The 19109-nt window shown below is 41.1% G+C and overlaps 1 protein-coding gene across 5 annotated transcripts; it reads right to left on the minus strand.

Moving 5' to 3' along the window:
* Nucleotides 1-1417: 1417 nt before the first annotated feature.
* On the minus strand, nt 1418-17076 carry LOC139590060 (serine/arginine-rich splicing factor 5-like). Of its 5 annotated transcripts, none has more exons than XM_071427126.1 (8): nt 16920-17076; nt 14665-14803; nt 11131-11201; nt 10295-10381; nt 8741-8813; nt 4877-4950; nt 3855-3965; nt 1418-2887 (listed from the first exon to the last, which is right to left on the minus strand). In XM_071427126.1, the coding sequence occupies exons 2-8, from the start codon at nt 14788-14790 to the stop codon at nt 2596-2598; spliced, it is 834 nt and encodes a 277-aa protein (XP_071283227.1). In that variant the 5' UTR covers nt 14791-14803; nt 16920-17076; the 3' UTR covers nt 1418-2595. The 5 variants fall into 5 exon arrangements, with proteins under 5 accessions (XP_071283227.1, XP_071283224.1, XP_071283225.1 ...); XM_071427123.1 differs by lacking the exon at nt 16920-17076 and adding an exon at nt 16293-16678; XM_071427124.1 differs by lacking the exon at nt 16920-17076 and adding an exon at nt 16362-16677.
* Between the last annotated feature and the right edge of the window lie 2033 nt (nt 17077-19109).

Raw genomic sequence — 19109 nt, forward strand, 5'->3', positions numbered from 1 at the left:
CACCCGGGGTGAAAGGCTAACAATTCTCCAGCAGGTTTGCAGAGAGAGGACATGAAGGGGGACCTGATTGGAGGACTGGAGAAATGGGAAATGTGCCCTCAGGTACGGGATGCACAAAGCACTTAGTCTGCCAGCAAACAATGGCTATGGAGTGGAAATGAGGGAAACAGATGGGAAATTACATGCTTCCAAAACCTCTGTAAGAAGACTAATTCCACTTAGGAGCTGTACAAGTTAGCTCTCAGATCGGGGAGTGGCAGGAGGAGCTGGCAGAGTGGAGAAATTCCAGCCCTGGCACTCAAGGCCCTTGACCCTTTGCTGGAGTGGGGCAGAGCGATGCAGGTATGGATCCTGGGGCTGTTCCTACTCGGGATCACGTTGCTCCTTCAGCACGGTTTTGAAAGACAAATGTCTTGTCCTCGAACACAGGCCACACCCTTCTCAGCCCGTTCACAGTCCCAGGAGCATTGGCACAAGGACAGGCAGTAGATGGCAGAAGCCGGAGCCAAACCTGCTCAGTGAGGAATCCTAGCCTTCCTGGCAGGAATATTCTTCCTCCTCCTCCTCACCTCCTTTTGTTTGGCAACCACCACTGAGCACACACACAACGCTCGCTTTCCTTTTCTCATCAATAAAGCAGAGATGTGATGTGGCCAAGCACAATAATGTTTATCTTCATGAACCACTGGGATACCCTTGGATGATGAAAAGCCGTGTGTTAAACTGACAAAAATGTAATTAGTAATAAAAGAAGTGCTCTTGTTTTGGGGGGATGATGCAGCCAGTTGCTGAAATGCAAATAATTGCAGTGCTTGACTTCCCGGTGGGTGTACCCTGTGCTGCAATCATTTGCATGCTGTAGGATAAGGCTTCCTTCCCCTAGGAGGAAAATGTCCTGTGGCCAAACATTGCAAAGAATGAAAGAATAGTTTAGGTGGGAAGCGATCCTAAAAATCTAGTTCCAAACCCCTGCCATGGCAGGGTCACCAACAACTTGGCTTTACAAAGGGTGTTAGCCTTGAAGCCTTATATGTACACAAATTGTGTAGGCAATTTAAGAATCTCTAGTACAATATTTCAGAAGTGACAAATGAATTTACCTATAGTAAGATTCCAATACCCATGGCCATCTGGTTGTTGGTTCCACTGCTGAAGTGTCAGAGCAGACGGTATCACACAAACCCGTTTGCAAGGAACTGCAGAAAGAATCCTTTTGCCATTTATTCAAACAGCCACTGCTGGCCATGACAGTAAAATCCTAAGCTGTCCTCCAGTTAGTCAGCATCTGGTCACTTATAACTGGTTTCTAGTTTCCATTTTCTTGCTTCTATACAGGTATACCTACAAATAAATTTCTTTCTGATCATGTCAGAAAGACTGAAGTGAGCAACAGCAACAATTAAACAAAACTGCAAAATAAGCCAGAAAAAGGATTGATTTTATTAGGAATGGTACATTTAAATACATGTAAGACTTTGGGATTAATTTACATATTTCTTCCAAAAATGTTTCCCTTCTTTGACAATACAGAAGTTAAAAAAAAATATCTAATTCCAAATTGTAAGAACAACAGTATTTGCAGTGGAAATTTCTATTAATCAAAACAAGTGTGCATTCCGGAGATTTAGACTACACTTTTCCTGGGAATTTTTTTTGCTGCTCTCATTACTAAAATAACCTTCCTTTCCATCAAGACTATTGCTAGTCATACACATGTTATTCAGTATCACACTTTTGGGTATGAAAGCTATGTCACTTTAATAAACATCAAAAACATGGACATGCATATTGACATTTCTGTGCAGTTTTATGAAGTCACCTGTCAAATAAGGCCTATACATACAATACCACATACTAGTGAATTACTGTAAAATTATTATAATGGATTCCCAATAAACCTGACATCTGGATGGTATGTCTCATTTTAACAGAAAATTCCAGCTTTCATTACTGCTTAACATTGTATTAATCCATTATCCAAGTGAGCAATATTCAACTAACCAATGTGTATTCCTGAAAGTCTTTTGCAAATTAAGCATATTGTCAAGGTCATGTAAAGCTGGAACTTAAACAGCCTGTTAAGCCAAGCAACAGGGAAAAAGGGGAACTCTAAACTAATTTTATCTGGTCCATTCATTCTCGCACAGAAAAGTAGCCACAGAACCTTAAAGGAATTAAATCTATACTTCCTGTTCTCAGACTTAATACCAAGGACAAAAGCTAACATAGTATTTTGGAAGTCAAAGGCCTTGGAGGTGGAGGGGAAAGTAGGGGCAAGAGAGGGAGAAAGCAGCGTATTGTCTCATCCCATTACCTCAGCATTACGTGTACATAATATATCTATGATAGAAATGTTTACTAATAGCAGGGGAAAAAATAAAAAAGACTTCCCACTCCAGACTTCACTGAAAGAAGAAAGCTGACAGCCAGCCCCTCCTCACAGAGATGGCCTATTTGATGACAGGCACTTTGGCAATGTAAGAGGAGGTCACCCTTTCATCATGTTAACTCTTCCCCTCCCAGATCTCACATATAACTTGTCTCAAGTCTTGAAGAAACTTGAATCAAATTAATTAATACATCTCTCAAAGCAGGTTAACTACGGCTGTGAGCAGAGCTCGACCTAGAACGAGATTTTCTTTTAGAAGAAGAGGGAGAGGGGGAAGAAGCTATCAAGCTGGAGCGGTGGCTTTTGTGGGAGTAACTCTTTTTAGGAGTACGACTGCGAGAACGAGAGCGGGATCGAGAGCGAGAGCGGGATCGAGAGCGAGACCTGGACCTGGAGCGGGACCTGGAGCGGGAGCGGGACCGGCTGTCCGATCTGGACGATCCTGTAGACCTGGACCTGCTGCGAGATCTTGAGTAACTCCTTGATCGAGATCTGCTTCTAGAAAAACAAAATTAAAAGCTGTAGTCTCACCTCTTACTAAATTTAAAACAATCATGTAAAATTTACTCTGCACGCATGGCCCATCCATGTGAACCTGTGAAAGCGCTATTCACAGCATTCAGCCATTTCACAGGGCTGCTAGATTTCTGCTCTGCTCCATCATGACAGCATCTTCCTAGGTGAAGGCACTCTCTGCTACTGGCACAATATGAACTGCCTAATAAAAGATGCCTCTCCCCAGCTCCTGCCAGGAGGAGAGAAACCAATTTTTAGGGAGGGGAATCTCTATCAAAGAACAACTCTTTGCCTGCAAACATCCTGCCTTGAAGTATCATTTAGTTTATCAAGAAAAACACAGAAATGGAACTTTATACCTGTGGTGTTTATTCTCTGTAGAAATGCCACGCAAACAAGAGTTTCTTTCAACAGGCTAAGTATCTAAAGGGGTGGATCACCAGCACACTTTGAGGCCTTTAGAGTTTTAACACCTTCACTAGTAATGCATCCCTTTTTTCATGGAAAGAGATAATGAAAGAGCTGCAGCCCACATGTTTTTTATGACTGAACAGCAGAACTGGTTAGAAATAATGCAAGCAAGCTAACTGATTTTCTTTTATTCTCATGAACAAGTTGGCTTTCACAACTATTTGAGAAATATTTCACAGGACTGTGAAACAGCTTTCCTTTAAATGAAACATTTTTAATATGAAAATTCATGTTTTAAGAAGTTCTTTCTTTATAATACCACATTTTGTCTTTAAAAAAAATTTTACTCACATCCAAAACTGTTCTATTTACCCTGTTTAAGCAAGTTAGTTCTTATCCTTATCTGTTTACACTGCTCAAAAGTGGCTCTGTGCAGTGATATTTAGCTTGGGGCCAAAAAACTACATAATCAAACTTTGGCACAAATACTACCCAAATCCATGCCCTCAGCAGAATTTTATCATGCCAGGTGACATACCTATGCCTTCTGTGGTCTTCAGTCAGTTTAATTCTGCGTCCATTCAGCTCAGTGCCATCCAGTTTTTCCAGAGCACTCTTCATGTCACTGTAAGATGCAAACTCCACAACCCTGTATACCATAATGAAATGAAAGAAAAGTTTCAGAGAAGCAAAAAATAAGGAAAGCACGTCTTTTTTAATCTGTTGATTCACAGCTGTTTCATCTTCTGAAAGCTAGTTTTTAACATGGTTAATAAGAAAATATGACACTAACAGTCCTAGCTATCCATACCTCTCACATCTACTTAAACAATAGCAGAACTGCCATCTGCAAGGAGATGGAGAAAATGCAGAAAGCTGCACAAACCTGCATCAGCTGAGGAAATACCTTTCAGTCCTCCACTAAACTGCATCCCAAAGCTGCCCATGAAACAAAACAAGTTTGCAGACTCTTCTGACTTATTCAAGAATTTTAACAGCGAATAGAAAAGTCCAGTCTTTGTGTTTTTTTAAGTTTGAACTCAAAAAAGGGTCTATGTTGCATTGGTTTGCAGTGGCCCAAGAGCAGTTATGCCAGCACAGACACTTTACTCACACTTCCTTCCCTCCTGCTTTGTTGTGCAGGACCTTTGTAGTCTGCAGAACTGAGAACAGAGAGTAGGCAAGTAGGTATTCCCCATGGAAGTTGGTTATGTTCACTTCCCATGACTTTGACTGCTGAACCCGTGTAGAGCAGCCACAGACAGGAGGTGTTTTAGCCTCAGGCCTCAGATCATAAATGATTATATAAAAATAAGACAGTAGGGCCTAACGTTTGAAAGGAATTCTCCCTTCCTTTCCTGCTTTCATGATAGAGAATAGACACTGAACTCCTACTTACTATCAGTTCATGTTTTGGATTGTTTTGGTTCCTTAACTAGAGAAATTTCAGCATCTAAGCCACCCTATAGATCTATATCTCACTTCTTCTGTATTAGAGGAAAAATCATGCCCTTAGTAGTTTCAGCTATCATATCACACAAAGACACAAAATGAACTTACCCTTCATTCCTGTTGTTTCTGTGTGCATCCACATAGGTGACCTCCCCTGCCTTTCTCATGACATCTTTCAAGTCCTACAGCAAAAGTTAACATTTTAGTTTGAACGGGACACAAATCAGTCAGGTAGCAGAATACTCCCCTAAAACTTTCCCTGCTGAAACTGCTTAATGCTTTTTAATTTCTATATTAAAAAAAATAAATATATATAATTTAGAAAAAGTTTCTGAAACAGCTTATGTAATAGCAGCTGCATACAGAAAGGATGCATCATTTTATAGCTACAGTGAATAAAACACTGCTTTCAAGATAATCCTACATCCCAAAACCAGCTGTTACGAAAACACAATGCAATACTTAAAAAACCAACATGTCCCCTGAAATCAGAACTGAGAAGTGCGGTAGTATTAAATCCAGATTTTCATAACTAACGCCCCAGCTAAATGACATTCCAAAAAGTGTAGACAAATTCAACCTTTATGCTCACCTCCCCCTTCAAAGCAAAATTAAAAGCCAAAAGGTCTAACTACAATGTAATTAAAAATTTTACAAAGGAATTTTTCTTTAAAAGTTTCATTTGAGTATCCATCACGCTACAGTGTCACATCAATATACATCCTTGTCTTAAACTTAACAGAGGCTAAACGTGGACAAGTAAAATTACTTGCTTAGCAATAGGAGAAAGTACAAACAAATAATGGAAGAGGTCACTAAAAAGCTAAACATTTGTCTAAGTTAAGGCAGCACTTTTACCCAACAGTATCTGGTATTTTATAACCCACACTACTTACCGCAGCACACCACAAGTGGCAGGTGATATAAGAAGGTACCTTAAGCAAAGAGCTGCTTGTCCAATACCTAGCTGGCCAAGAGGAACTCTCTTACATGAGAAAGGCAGTGATGGCTCATAGCAATATGCTTCACGGAGGTACCAGAGGCCCTGAAAGCACTGGACATAGTCTCCAGTCTCCAGAAGTGGCTAAAGAACCCGAGGATGATCTGTGCTAGCCAATCGAGATCAAACCCAGGCAAACCAAGATCTAGACTGCCAAAAAACAGGAGTGTCATAGGAACCAAAAGGAAAATTCAGAACAGGCCAAACCCTAGAATTTCAGCCACTAGAAAACCCCCAAATCTTTGGTTCTTTTTCTTCCACACAAGAAAAATGAAGGTTAACCAAATCAAGGTTGTTAGAAGAAGTTCAAAATGCACTTGGTTAGAATTAGAAATACGCTTAAGGAACAAAAGACTACAAAACAAAAAGCCAAGAAAAAACTTTAGAACATTTGCCACAGAATATAAAAAAGCTTAGTTTTATCTAGTATTTTGATTCAATAGTTTTTTGTTAAAAACTGATACATGGAAAGTAGTAGATATTTTCCTTGTTTCACAGGTCTTAATATAAAGAAACCCTAACAGCAAATGAAAATTGGTCCCTATTAGTACTATTAAAAACAATACTTCAAATTATCTCAATTTAGAGAGGATGGACAAAATTTTGGCTCTGCTCAAGTCAATGAGACTTTAACCTGACCAGGACTGGTAAGTCAAAAGGGAGTTAAAAAATGTTAATCTACACAATTATTTCCCAAATCAGTAACTTTAGGCTTTAAGATTGAGGCTCCCACAATCCTGCCACATTACGTGCTGAATCCTAAGAAACGTCAACATGAAATATTATTTGCAATCGCAATGTCAACACGATTAAGATGCCAACATTACTTCTCAAAAGAGAGGAAGTGTGCATGTTTTATAAAAGCTCAACATTCTGTAATTAGGGGAATGTTTTAGAAGTTACCTGGTATCACCTAACCAGTGGAACAATCAAATTTTATCTTAAATTTACTGTTCTGGGTCACCTTAAATAGAACAAGAAAACCCTGTTGTCCTTAGCACCAGAGAGAAATAAGGTGTAGGACAACCATAAGTAGGAAAATATATCTTGATGTAATACAGACCTACTTTTCTCAACTGCTTGAAAATTTGATACTGGGAAACTGATCAGGGTGGTTGGAAAGCTCTAAACATGCAGAAATACATGTTTGCTAAAAAAAAAAAAGGAGAGCATCTAACAGTTTGTCTACTACTTAGAGATGGGATTATCTATTAACAATATAGTCAACAATCTGAGGAAATTGATCTGAATACAAATACTTCTGGCTTTTTCTATGTTTAAATATCCCAACACAGTAACTTTTAAGGGAGATAGATGTTCTCAAAGTATGGGGATCTGGGCACACCAAAGATTAAATTCTGTGTGCAAGTTTAAAAGCAAGGTTCCATAACGAGTGTGCTTCCTAGCACAGATTAGAAGGGAAGAATAATGGCACTACTGTTAATGGATTAGCTATTTTAATGTGTTTTAAGTAGCACAGTTAGAAGTTAAAACACTATAGAGTTAGTACCAAAGCAGTACAACTTCAAAAGTAAATGTAGCTTGCATATGGTTGTTACCTTCAAATGATGTCTATTTAGGCAGGTATCGAAAAGTCTCTTATGATAACTTATCATGTATTTAAGAGACATTAAAACATTTCATTAGAATACTAAAAGATTCATCAGTATGAAATCTGAATTGGGTGGGCTTCAGATTAAAATGTAAGTACACATAAAGCCATTATAAATATTCACAAGTAAAAGAAAGTTACAAAAATGTTAATTTTTTTTTCAAGTTATGCATTTAACACTAAAAAGCCTTATAGGATTTGTTTTCCTTAACACTCCATTATAGCTTACTTCTCTGGTCCCTACTGTTGTTTCCAAGTGACAATCTCTTCATATATGTAACTGCGTGGCAAACCCAGAAGATATTTAGATTAAATCCAGTTGATGATCACCTCAACTCAGCTGGTTTTCTTTAGTTATTCAATAATTAACACAACTGTTCTGTTACGAACCCTTTGAACCTGTCATGCAGAAGACAAACTGAGTTCAACCGTTGATCTGCATGGATTGCACCCAACTCTTACGAAACACATCAGCAGAGCTCCAGGCAAACCAAGAAGCCTCCTTGTGGGGAAGTAGCTCCAAGGCCGAGGCTTTGAACATTCAATATGTCCTACTGCATCTTTCAGGACTTTAATCAAAGTCTCTTTATTCAAAGAATATATAGCTTAACGAACAAGACTAAACTCCACTACTCACTCACCTTTTGTAAATAGCATCTGTTGCTATGTCCTTACAAAGTGAACTTTCTATACACTACACAGAACATAACTAAAAGAATTTATTACATGGCTATTCTGTTAAAAGCGAGCTAAATATTAGCGAAACATTAGCAAGAGGTGAAAAAAAAACCAACAAAAAAAAAGAAAGGTGGTAAGAAAGCTTCAAATTACAAGTACTGAAAGTTTGGGTTTTAAAAAAAAGTATCTACAATAAGCATACTCGACACAGTAGCTCTCTTAAAATTTCCTCTGATAATGATGTATTACCAGAATTCTCAATCATTAATTGGGTCACAAAAATATTTTGCAAAACATAAGAAAAGACTGTAAATTACAACCAAAACAAAGGCATGCATCTCCAGGTGTAACAATACAAAAGAATTACATAGTTTGAATTAATGCAATGTTTCAATATTTTAGAAACAATTTAGAGTCTTCTAAAGTTTTATCAGCTGGCAAATAGAATTAAGAATCTGTTCCCAACTACAAAATCTAGTTACAGAATATTTGCGCAGCTTTGAAACAAAGGACTTCTGTAAGTGCTTGAATGCTAATTTTCACCAATCCCTGAAGCTTTTTTCTTATTTTTTGTTGACATTAAATATTTATGATGGCTTTATTAAGAAATTAGACTGAACGCAGTCTACTTACGGAGTAGTAAAATAAGGTGTAAAAAAGAGAAGGTAAGATGCTAACTCACCTGCCAGCTGATACGGGATGAGAGGTTTTCAACAATGATCCTGTGTTCAGTACGAACAGGAGGCCCATACCGGCTGGAAGAATTCAAAGGGGACAAAAAAGAAAAAAATCTCCAGTGTAAGGAATGTAAAGTTTAAGAAATCTGACATTTTCTACAGTTTGCTGAACGATTTAAGTAATTTGCTTATTGCTGGACTGCAGACTTGATTCTTCTTAGTAAAGAGTATATTTAAGACTCCACTAGAAGAGTGTCCCAAGTTTTTTCAGAACACCCAGATCTGCCAAGTATTTAAACAAGAGGACTCAGAGACATGAAAGTGGCAGGATGACTCTTATTTTTCCATTATTGCAAACCTCTTCTTGTCTAGTACTAGACTACAGTCTGACATCATGAACATGACTACAAAGTCAGATGCCCACGACCTTCAAACAAACAAACTTGCTATTTTGAAGGTTCACTTGTAGCCTGGACCTTGGACCAATTATACCACACCAAGGTTATTGGCACTAAAGTAAAAAAAATCTAATTAACACGCTTGCATATGCAAATTAGATGTTCCAGACATTGGTTGGTAACTGGCAGCAATTCTGACTTTGCAACAGATGTGAAAGTTTATGTCCCATGTATCTTCATATTTCTTCCAAACTCTACTCTGCACAGGCCACAGCTATGAATGTTTCTACAGAGTAAATTCTTCCACACGTATTTCCTTCACACAGGTAGATATAAAGTGAAAAGATGTAATGTGTAGTTGGCTGGCAGAATACATGCAAATCTGCAGAACTTTCACTGCACGTTGGCACAAGGTTCACCACTGGCTCTAATCACTGAAAGTGAACAACTCCACAAATACTGCATGTCCTCTAGAGGTATTCTAGAGATGAGCTGTGTCCTGGTTTGCACATTCCATCACTGGAGAGAGACTCTTCTGCGTGGTCAGCAAACTTAGTCAACTGGTATTTGTAACACATGCACAAGTGTTTATCTTGTGCCCTAGCACTGCTCCTTTTCTAGGCTGTGCTGAAATAAGCATTTTGATAATCATACAACTGGAAATGTGAAAACTTGGTTAGACAGTAAATACCTTGAATTACTGCTCTACAATACCCTACTTATCAGGTAAGCTCAATTTGGTGAATCAAAATCAAAAGCTGCAATAGAGAAGCTCTGCATTTCTCTTGACTTAGTGTTAAAATCAGCCAATCCAACTGCAGCAATACTCCTTCACGTCATTTACATGACAGCAGGAAGCAAGACCAGTGTAGTGCCTACAATATGGCAAAGGCACATTTCATAATAGGTTTGTGAACCTCTCTGAGACAGTTAAACTGCTTTAAAATCCCCACTCTCCTCAGCCTGAGAGGGCAAGTAATAGTAATGAACCTGCAAGGTTTGAGAACATAAAACTTTTTTTTGTGAAGCTATACAGGGAACCAGAGCTGGATCCCTAAATCACAAAAAGAAAACTCCAGTTCTTTTGTGACTGGAAGAAGAAAAGGACACAGTTCTTTTGTGACTGGAAGAGGAAAAGGACAGAGAGCTCAGACCACCTACCTAGATCCACTCTGCGACTGGTAGTAACTGAACCGTTGTGAGAATCTTCCCCTTCCTCTTCGGGCTCGAGCATGTTCAATTGTGACCCTTTTGACAGCAACAAAAAAACCCCAAGCACATAAAAAAATTAAAACAACAAACTTAAAGTATTTGACATTGACTGGAAGCAAATGTGCACAATGTGCACAAACAAGAATTATCTTGCCCTTGCTAGAAACGATTTATAACACAACCACTGGCATTTCTTAAAGAGCCAGACCAGTGTTTTTTCTCATTGGTCTCCCTCAGATTTTCATGAAAATTGTCATGAGTCTGTAATTAAGACAAACACTTGAATATGCTCAACCAGAGTCCAGGAGTACTCACAGAGAGAAAAGAATACTAAAGTAACCAACAACAACCTAATGACCTAACATACAGCTTCCATAATCACAATAAAAATTACTGCAACATTCAATGACTATAGTTCACATTGCTGCCAACTGAAGTGCAATGATCCAAATGATAATAGGCTATCATCAGCTTATTTTCTGGTCAATAGACAGATAAATACTAAGTAAGTTCAATTCACTCTTACTAATATTCCTAATGAGAAGATCCTGAGTTACCTATGAAAGAGAACTAAGTACAAGTAGAGAAAATGGTCAGCCCTCCTCCAGTCCTAAACTAATCTTTGCCTTAAACAAGACTGGATCCTAATGAATATCTTTTAAGTTATGGAAGGTATATCCCACTATAGAACCACAGGAAATGGGTGTCAGAGCACAAGATGATGCACTGCATTTAGATGCAAAGCACTTTTTCTATTCTTAAGGGAAATTATGCTATCAACTTACCTTTCATCACACAGCTCTTTACCATTTAGTTCATAAATTGCATCATCAGCATCCCTGTGGTCTTCAAATTCCTAAGAAGAAAATAGAAATAAAAATGTATTTTCCCTCACAGTATATGCAAATACTAATAAATATGCTTCTTTATAAATTTTACATTTCTACAGCAAGTATCACCAAGAACTTTGAATAAGGAAACTAGTTCCTAGTACATTTATGACTGAAAAGCCAACATGTTCCTAGTCATGATGATTTCTTCTCCCTCCATCCCACAAACTCCTTTTGCCTCCCCAGTTGTTTCAGTATAACTTATTTGCAGGACTTATTAATTACATTACCAGGTTTGCTAAGAAATATCTAAAATACTTTTGGGGAGAGGTGGGGGAAACTACTTAAAGGCATATAATTTAAAACACAGCTCCACATACAGGAAAATTGAATATAACAGCATGAGCTGATCAAATGCGGGAGAGCTGTGCACTGCCAAAACTCTCCTAAGACTAAATTCTTACTGAACCGGCAAAGAAAGAGTGAACCAGAAAAAAAAGCCCTCCTAATTTTTTCAGAGTGAATTCAGTTCACTAGCTGGGCAAAAAGATGCCCATGTAAGAAGAGTATGAAACATAAGCCCTTCTTCAGCGCTGGCCACCTGCAGGTCCAGATCAGCTACAACAAGCCTAATTCCCTTTACTGTTGCAATGGAATCTGTCACTTCACTTTTGGCAGAAATGCTGCTTTAGTCAGCCTGAGTAGCCTCTGCCCACTATCCAGCCTACTGGTTCTTGGCAAAGCTGCTTGCACAGCTCTGCAGGAAACTAGGTCAAGAAACCTACCCAGATGAAAAAACAGCCCACTTTGTGCAGGAGGTGGGGGTCAAAAAGTGTTATTTTTCAATCATATCAGCTTCCCAGGTAGGTTCATTATGTGTGGCTGGATAACTGCAGCAACACCATGAGAGGCAAGGGGCAAAGGAAAGAAATAAAGCAGAGAGAACAAGCAGCTGGGTAGGGACTGCTGGCAGCAACAGTGCAGATGGAGAGAAAAAATTGTGAAACTGCAGCTTGCAAGGAACGAACAACAGAGAAGAAGCTTCCCAAGTTGAACAAAGAGTTTGCATAACTATAAACTGCTTTTCAGAAGCAATACTGGCTTAAGCAATCTTCCCCCTTCTGCAGTGAAAATTGTTTCACTACCAAGTGAAACATCACACATCCTTGCATGATGATGCAAAGATTATCTTAAGACACATAATTTAAGTCCACCATTTAAAAGTATCAGTAGTTGGCAACTACAAGTCCCATTAAGTCAACTACTTTCTAACAAACTGAACATGTGCAAGTCTATCTAGCTTTATGGTTTGAAGTTTGAAAACACTATGTTCTGAAAGCTACAAAATTTAAGTAAATATAATTAATTTCAAAGATTAAGCAATGATTTCAATCAAGCACAACAAAACATGCTTTTAGCACTATAACCATGTTTACTTGGTTTTGTAGTAAGTTTTATAAACACAAGTCTTAAATAACAGAAAATAAAGAAGAGCTGATAGCACAAGGCCAATGAAGTGCCATGAAGGATAATGCCATTCCATGTGTTTATAAATGACATGGATGACAGGATCAAGCACAGCCTCAGCAGTTCTGTGTCTGACACCGAAGTGGGAGGACAAATAAATTTACCAGAATGAAAAACCATCCTACATAAAGACCTTGATAGGCTGAAATATTAAGCAAGCAAGAATGACAAATCTTAATGAAAGATACTCCATGACGTGCTGCATGTGGCATAAGACAATCCTAAGCAGCAGAATGCGCGGGGGGTTGAGTGGCTGGAGAACAGCTCTGCTGAAAAGGCCATGGAAATCCTGTAGAGTCAGCTAAGCATGAGTCAGCAGCATGGCCTTGCTGCAATGACAGCAAATTGTATCCTGGGCTGCATCCGTAGGAGTACAATCAGCAAACCGAGGGGTGCTATTATTCCACCCCACTTGGCATTTGTTAGGCCACACCTGGAACACTGTGTCAAGTTTTGGTCTCTCCAGCGCATAAAAGACATTGAAAAATTGGACTGAGACTAGCAGAGGGCAACCAAAATTCATCAGAAGATTGTATAACAAAGAAAAGCTGAGAGAGCTGTGTTTGTTCAGCAGGAAGAAAAGGCAGCTTCAAGGGAATACAGTCAGTCTTCCAAAACCTAGAACACAGTTACACAAACAATGGAAGTGATTTCTGATATGGGTGCACAATGATAGGATGACAAGTATGGGAGGGAAAGTTGTTTAGCTGCAAAGAAAAAGCATTTTATTCTGAGAACAACTGCATTATTAATATAAATTTATGAGACAATTATTCAATCTTATTAGTGATCTTTGCAAAGAAAATGGCTCCACCTAGGAACTAGAGAGGAGGGAGGACTGACTGACTCGCTTACAGGAGTTGAATAGAAGCTGTTCCTGAATGAGACAACAGCCCTGCCCAGGAAGAGAAGAGGAACACTCAAGGAAAGGGGACTGAGAAATAGCAGCAATTGGAAAGAGCACTCTAAATATAAACTCAGGCTCATGTCTACATCAGCCACTTACCTCCAGACTTTTAAGAGACAGGTATTTATTTACCTGCTGGCAGTGAACAAGCAGCTCAGAATGCAAGGGAACCAGAAACCACTATGTGTAGGAGTTAAGGAGCAATACTCACATGAAACTAAAGTAGGCAAAGCCTGTCCTTTTGTTCCTTTCCAATAACTTCACTCAAGGGATTGATCTTGGCAGAAAGAGTGACCTGTAAGCCTGCCATTATGCGAGGGCAGTATCAGCCTTTCAAGTCTGAACTAAGTGCTGCACAACAGCTAATTCTCAATTCTCATGAGATAAGTTAAAACACAGGCTGATTCTGAGTCGATCTGTAAAGCTGCAAAATTTGGACACTTAGGAGCACAGAGCTCTAGAAAGCAGTGGTAGGTAACTGAGATACAATAAACTGTCTATTTAATTTCATAGTCTGACAAGCATATATGCCCTACAAACACGTACTGATGATGAATATGCTGAATTTCAGCTGCACAAGACTTCAAAGCTGTGCTGCTTGGATCCACCAGCCAGCACCCACTACACCAGCTGTCTTAGCCAACTACTCTGCTTTTAAGTCAGGCCATTATTTAAGAAATATGACCAAGAAGACTGCAAGGGCTGAGAGTGGCACTTAAGTGGTTCTTATAAACTCTTCTTCTGGGTGAAGACTGCAAAATTTTGTACTGCCATAACAGAATATTTATAGAGTCTTCAGAAATGAGGGGTAAATTTTAAACTCACGGAAGACTATGATCAAACAATGTATTTAATGTAGCTGGAATATTACAGAAATTTTGAGCAAAACCTGGCCAAAACTGTAATCCAAAATTATGAAAAGCCTTCTGAAATGTTTATTAATATTTTCCATTTCCCGCTGTAAATATTATCTTAAACATCTTCCTTTCCTTGATATCATCCTAGCAAGGTTAGTACCTGCAAGCAAGAGCAAGGAAAACAAAGCTGTTACTTACCACAAAACCAAATCCATTTTTCAGATGGATTTCTCGTATGCGACCATATCCCTTGAAGAACTTCTCTACATCCCGTTCACGAGCTCGTGAGCTCAAGTGTCCAACAAAGACACGGCAGCCACTCATCTTAAGGGTGATGCTAAAAAAGAAAACAGCACCGTTTATCAGATTAACAAACTTAAAATAGGGTGATTAAGATCACTTTTACACCTCAGAAATCTTCGTTAAATAGGATTTGATTTTACTGCCCTCCAGGTATATATGTTAAAAGCCTGATTCTCTTCAGCCAGAGAAAGGATAAAATCCTGTTTTGCTGGCTTCTAGCAGAACCTACAAAGAACTTCCAGTTTTGCACTTTTTAATCATAAAACTTAAAATCCCAAATCTGTAATTTCAAAGATTTTACTGGGTTAGCAGCTGCTGGGGAAAAAAATCGTATGCTAATAATGAAAATAACAACAAACAACAGAAAACATTCTTAAAACTTTTGCTTTTATCTAGAAAAATCTCTTCAATAAAATTTTATTAGCACACAAACGATAAATGGTAGCCATCAAATTATTTTCATTTCCAGTAACCATAAATATTATTTCAACAGTCTATCAGGCTTTGAAGAAGAATTTTGCATTATGAGATTTCAACAATGGCAAAAAAAGGCTATTTGAGGCACTTAAATTTTTAAAGCTATCCACTAATCCAGTATATATAATTTGAGATATTCTATGTAGGACTATTTTTAACCTTAAGGTGTCACTTTTTCAATTTTTGTGGTTTAAAAATTTTTAAGATCCCATAACTGGAAAATATTAATTATTCGTCTCACTCAATGAGCCTGCTGTCATAGAAAAAAACCCAAAGAATTTGAGCCCTAAGGAATGGAAATATGACGTGATCTTGCACAATACTGGGCACTAATGCACGCAGAGTAAAAAGACGACATGTCATGTCAGCTGTGAAAATAATTCCCGTCAGTCGGGATGCAGTTTTTGAATTAATGTGATTTACCTTCTCTGTTAACGTACACCCATTAGGTTTCTATTGAATACTTTCTTTACTCAGACTTACCGTGCCCTCAGAGAAGTGCCGGAGTTTTGGAAGCCTGGCTACTGGGCTTTTTATGGGGCGAGGGGTTGAACTGCAACAGCACTTAGACTGGCCTCAACCCCGAACCTCGGAAGAGCCTACACTGCGCCCTTTGTAGCCATTCTCTCCTTTGTGCTCACCCGTGCATTTTGATGCCCACAGGGAAATCCAGTTCAGGGGGCTGGTTCAGCTCCCTCGCGGAGTGCCCAGTGTTCCAACACACGGCTTCCCTGGCGCACCCTTACCGCACAAACACTGGCCAGGCCAGCCGTGGGTATTAAGGGAACGGCAGGCCCTCGTAGAGGAAGGACAGCCTTACGTAACTGTATGCTTTAAAACACGGCAAGAACAGCCACTTTGGTAACAGCGCTCATTTTGGGAACAACAGAGATTTGAAAGATTAAAATGACAGCGTAACTGCTGTAAGATATTTTTAGTTCTAGAAAAATAAAATGGGGAGAAGAATCACAAAAGGAAATGAACACGGGGTGGGTGGGTGGAACTGATCACCACTGAAACTGTCAAATATACTGCGAAAGACTTACGAACGACCCATCCGCGCATTATTTACTCATTATCAAGGAGCACAATGGATGCGAGATCTGTATTGACACCTGCGAGGCGCGGAGCTTCACGCGTCGCTCCTACCACAATGAAATCGAGTTCGCTCGCTGACGACTCAGTAGGTGCGGAAAAGCCCTCGGGAAGCACGAACCCGCAGCAAGCGGCCATCTGCTCCTCCCTCCTTTCGAGAAGCCGTGAGGATCCGGGACTGCGCCAGGCCTGCGGCCTGCCCAAGGCGGCCGGGCCCTCTTCACAGGCCCGCCGCCATCACGGCGCCGGCCCACGCAGCGGCGTCGGCCCCTGCGGCTCTTCGAAGCTTTGCGCTCGCCTCCAATCCGCGACGGCTCCTCGCGGCCATCCCGCCGGGATCAGCCCTCCCCGCTCGGGGCAGCGATGGATGGCGGTCCCCCCCCACTCCTCCCCCCCCCCGGCCGCGGCCCCGCCGAGCGCTCGGGCCTGCGGCGCCGCGCGGCGTCAGAGCGGCCTCCGCCCGCCGCCCCCGGGCCTCGACCCATTCCCGCCCCGCCGCAGGGTACCGCCGCCAGAACCCCGCCGGTGGCTCCCCGCGCCCGCCCCGGCCCCCCCGCGGTGGAGGGGCGGCCACGCACCGTCGCGGAGCGGCGAGTCCTGCTGGCCGTGAGGGAACCGCTCTGCGGCCGCGGCGACAATGGCTGCCGGCTGCTCCACCGACCGACCGCCGCGCGACAGCTGCGCCTGCGCACAGCCCCGCGCACCGCCCCGCCCGCAGCGCGCCGCGCGGCACGACGGGAGACGTAGGCGCGGGGGGCAATGGCGGAAGGCTCCGGGAGCCTCCCGCTCCCGCCCGCCGCCGCGGACAGGGACATTTCCCGCCACACCGGGATGCTCTGAGCGTCGTCCAGCCTGGCCTTGCACACTGCCACGGATGGGGCATCCACAGCTTCCATGGGCGGCCTGTTCGTGCTGAACTGCCCGTGTCTTTTTGTCTAAGACATGGCAAAAAAGATAGATAACAGTTCTGCTTAACACGTGGAGGAGAAAAGTCACACGTGCGGAGAATTCATCCGGAGTGATGCACTCGGCAGCTCAGTCCTGCCAACACACGTGTGCCGCGGCCAGCCCCTCAATACCATCTTCTCTTCGGCACACAGAATGACACCGCTTTGGACAACGCCGCAATATTTATTGTTAATCGCTGACACCAGGGGGAAACCTTGGCTGGGGAAAAGCGTCTAGTGAACATCCAGGCCTGGATGGCAGAAGCAGTTTTTCCATGAATAAACAGCACACTCCTGCTTAATCAGTCAGATATATGACTTTATGGACTTCTTACAGTGTAATTAATGACAGTTTACCGTATGATGACCAAGATGAAAATTATCTTTTGTCAATGTAGCGTAGCTTGTTAAGTCTTCGCTGTCCCAATGCTTAAAATATAACTACAGTTTGGTTTGCCCATTTTTACCCCCTTGTCTGACAGCATCGTGTCTGGATTTCCTGTTTTAACTTGAAGTAAAAATCTAACTTGCCCTTATGATATTGTATGTTAGATTTGGGCATCATTCGAATTTTTTGCCCTCTCTAGGAGGGAGATAACCTAGACATTAAACATCCACATAATAAATAGAATCTTTTAGGTTGCAAGTGATCCTCTTCATTCTTTCCCATTCAGGTATTGACACTCCTTCAGCCTTCTCCAGGTTGAGCAGTCCCAGCTCACTTGGCCTCTCCTTACATGAGAAGTGCTCCAGTCTCACACTTATCTTTGAGGTGATGTGCTGGATTTGCTTCAGGAAGTCCACATCTCTTTTGTGGAGATAACACTCCAGATGTGGCCTCACCAGTGCTGTGTGGAGGGGCAGAATCGCCTCTCCCAACCCTCCAGTGGTGCCCTGGCAAGTGCAGCTAGTGCAGCCCAGGATGTGACTGTTGCCACAAGGTAGCTGATGTGAACTCTTACTTGGTAAGAAAATGGAGAAATGTGACTACAGAACAGCGCTAGCTGTGGTTCAAATAGAAAATGTGGGTAGCTATAGCTGGTGCAAGTATGTCTTACAACTCTGAATACAATGCGTAGTTGTAAGGCTGCTTTATTTGATAAGACAGTCCAGGACACTCAAAAGGCAGTGCTGTGACTTTTTGTGCAAATTCTGTGTAGGTGGCAGAGCTGGACTATTACAGGAGCAGCAGCAGAGTCTCTGTGTGACTGTGTGCTTCAGCTGCTCTGTTAAGAAGCTCAGAAGCAGAAAAAAGCTCCTTAAGTGGCAGTCTTGGAATGGTGTGGATGTAATAGGGATTGGAGTTACTCGCAGTAATGAAGATAAGTCATGCTAGAAGCCCAATTAAAGATTTTTGGTTTTATCTTGCTTCTCCTCAGCCTCTAGGATGGTGTCAGCAGGGAAGAATGCAGCTGTGCATCTGGAACACAGCACTGCTTCTCCGGTAGTGCCTGAGCCAGCCTGGAGTCCTGCTTTCCTTTCTTGGACACCCTGCATGGGTGGTAAAAGGCATGAAATACACCAGTAGGAGAATCTGCAGCATTGCCTCTTGTGTGTGGGTAGTGTTTCTGGAAGCTATCACGTGCAAAATCAACTTTAGTAATAATGTTGTGTTTTAGCTCCCTCATTATTTTGCTTGCACTGAAAGATTGGTCTCTCAGAAACACATCTGAAAGCCCACTGGGAACTATTACTGTCCTGGCTGCACATCTACAGATGTAAACAAACATTTCTCTGGAATCAGAATACTTAAAAACCACAATCTGTTTATTGTTGGGGTAAATTAACTGCTTTCTCACTTCCCTGAAGAAGAAATTTTAT

The sequence above is a fragment of the Agelaius tricolor genome, unplaced genomic scaffold (genome assembly GCF_023055355.1).
Source record: "Agelaius tricolor isolate 1412-34295 unplaced genomic scaffold, bAgeTri1.0.p SCAF_5, whole genome shotgun sequence".
NCBI lineage: Eukaryota > Metazoa > Chordata > Aves > Passeriformes > Icteridae > Agelaius > Agelaius tricolor.

Excerpts from the sequence above, each read along its gene's own strand:
- LOC139590060 (XM_071427123.1), bottom strand. Across the intron at positions 4,951-8,740 it reads CATCCCGTATCAGCTGGCAG|GACTTGAAAGATGTCATGAG; the intron begins GTGAGTTAGCAT and ends CTTTTGCTGTAG. Across the intron at positions 2,888-3,854 it reads GAAGACCACAGAAGGCATAG|AAGCAGATCTCGATCAAGGA; the intron begins GTATGTCACCTG and ends TTGTTTTTCTAG.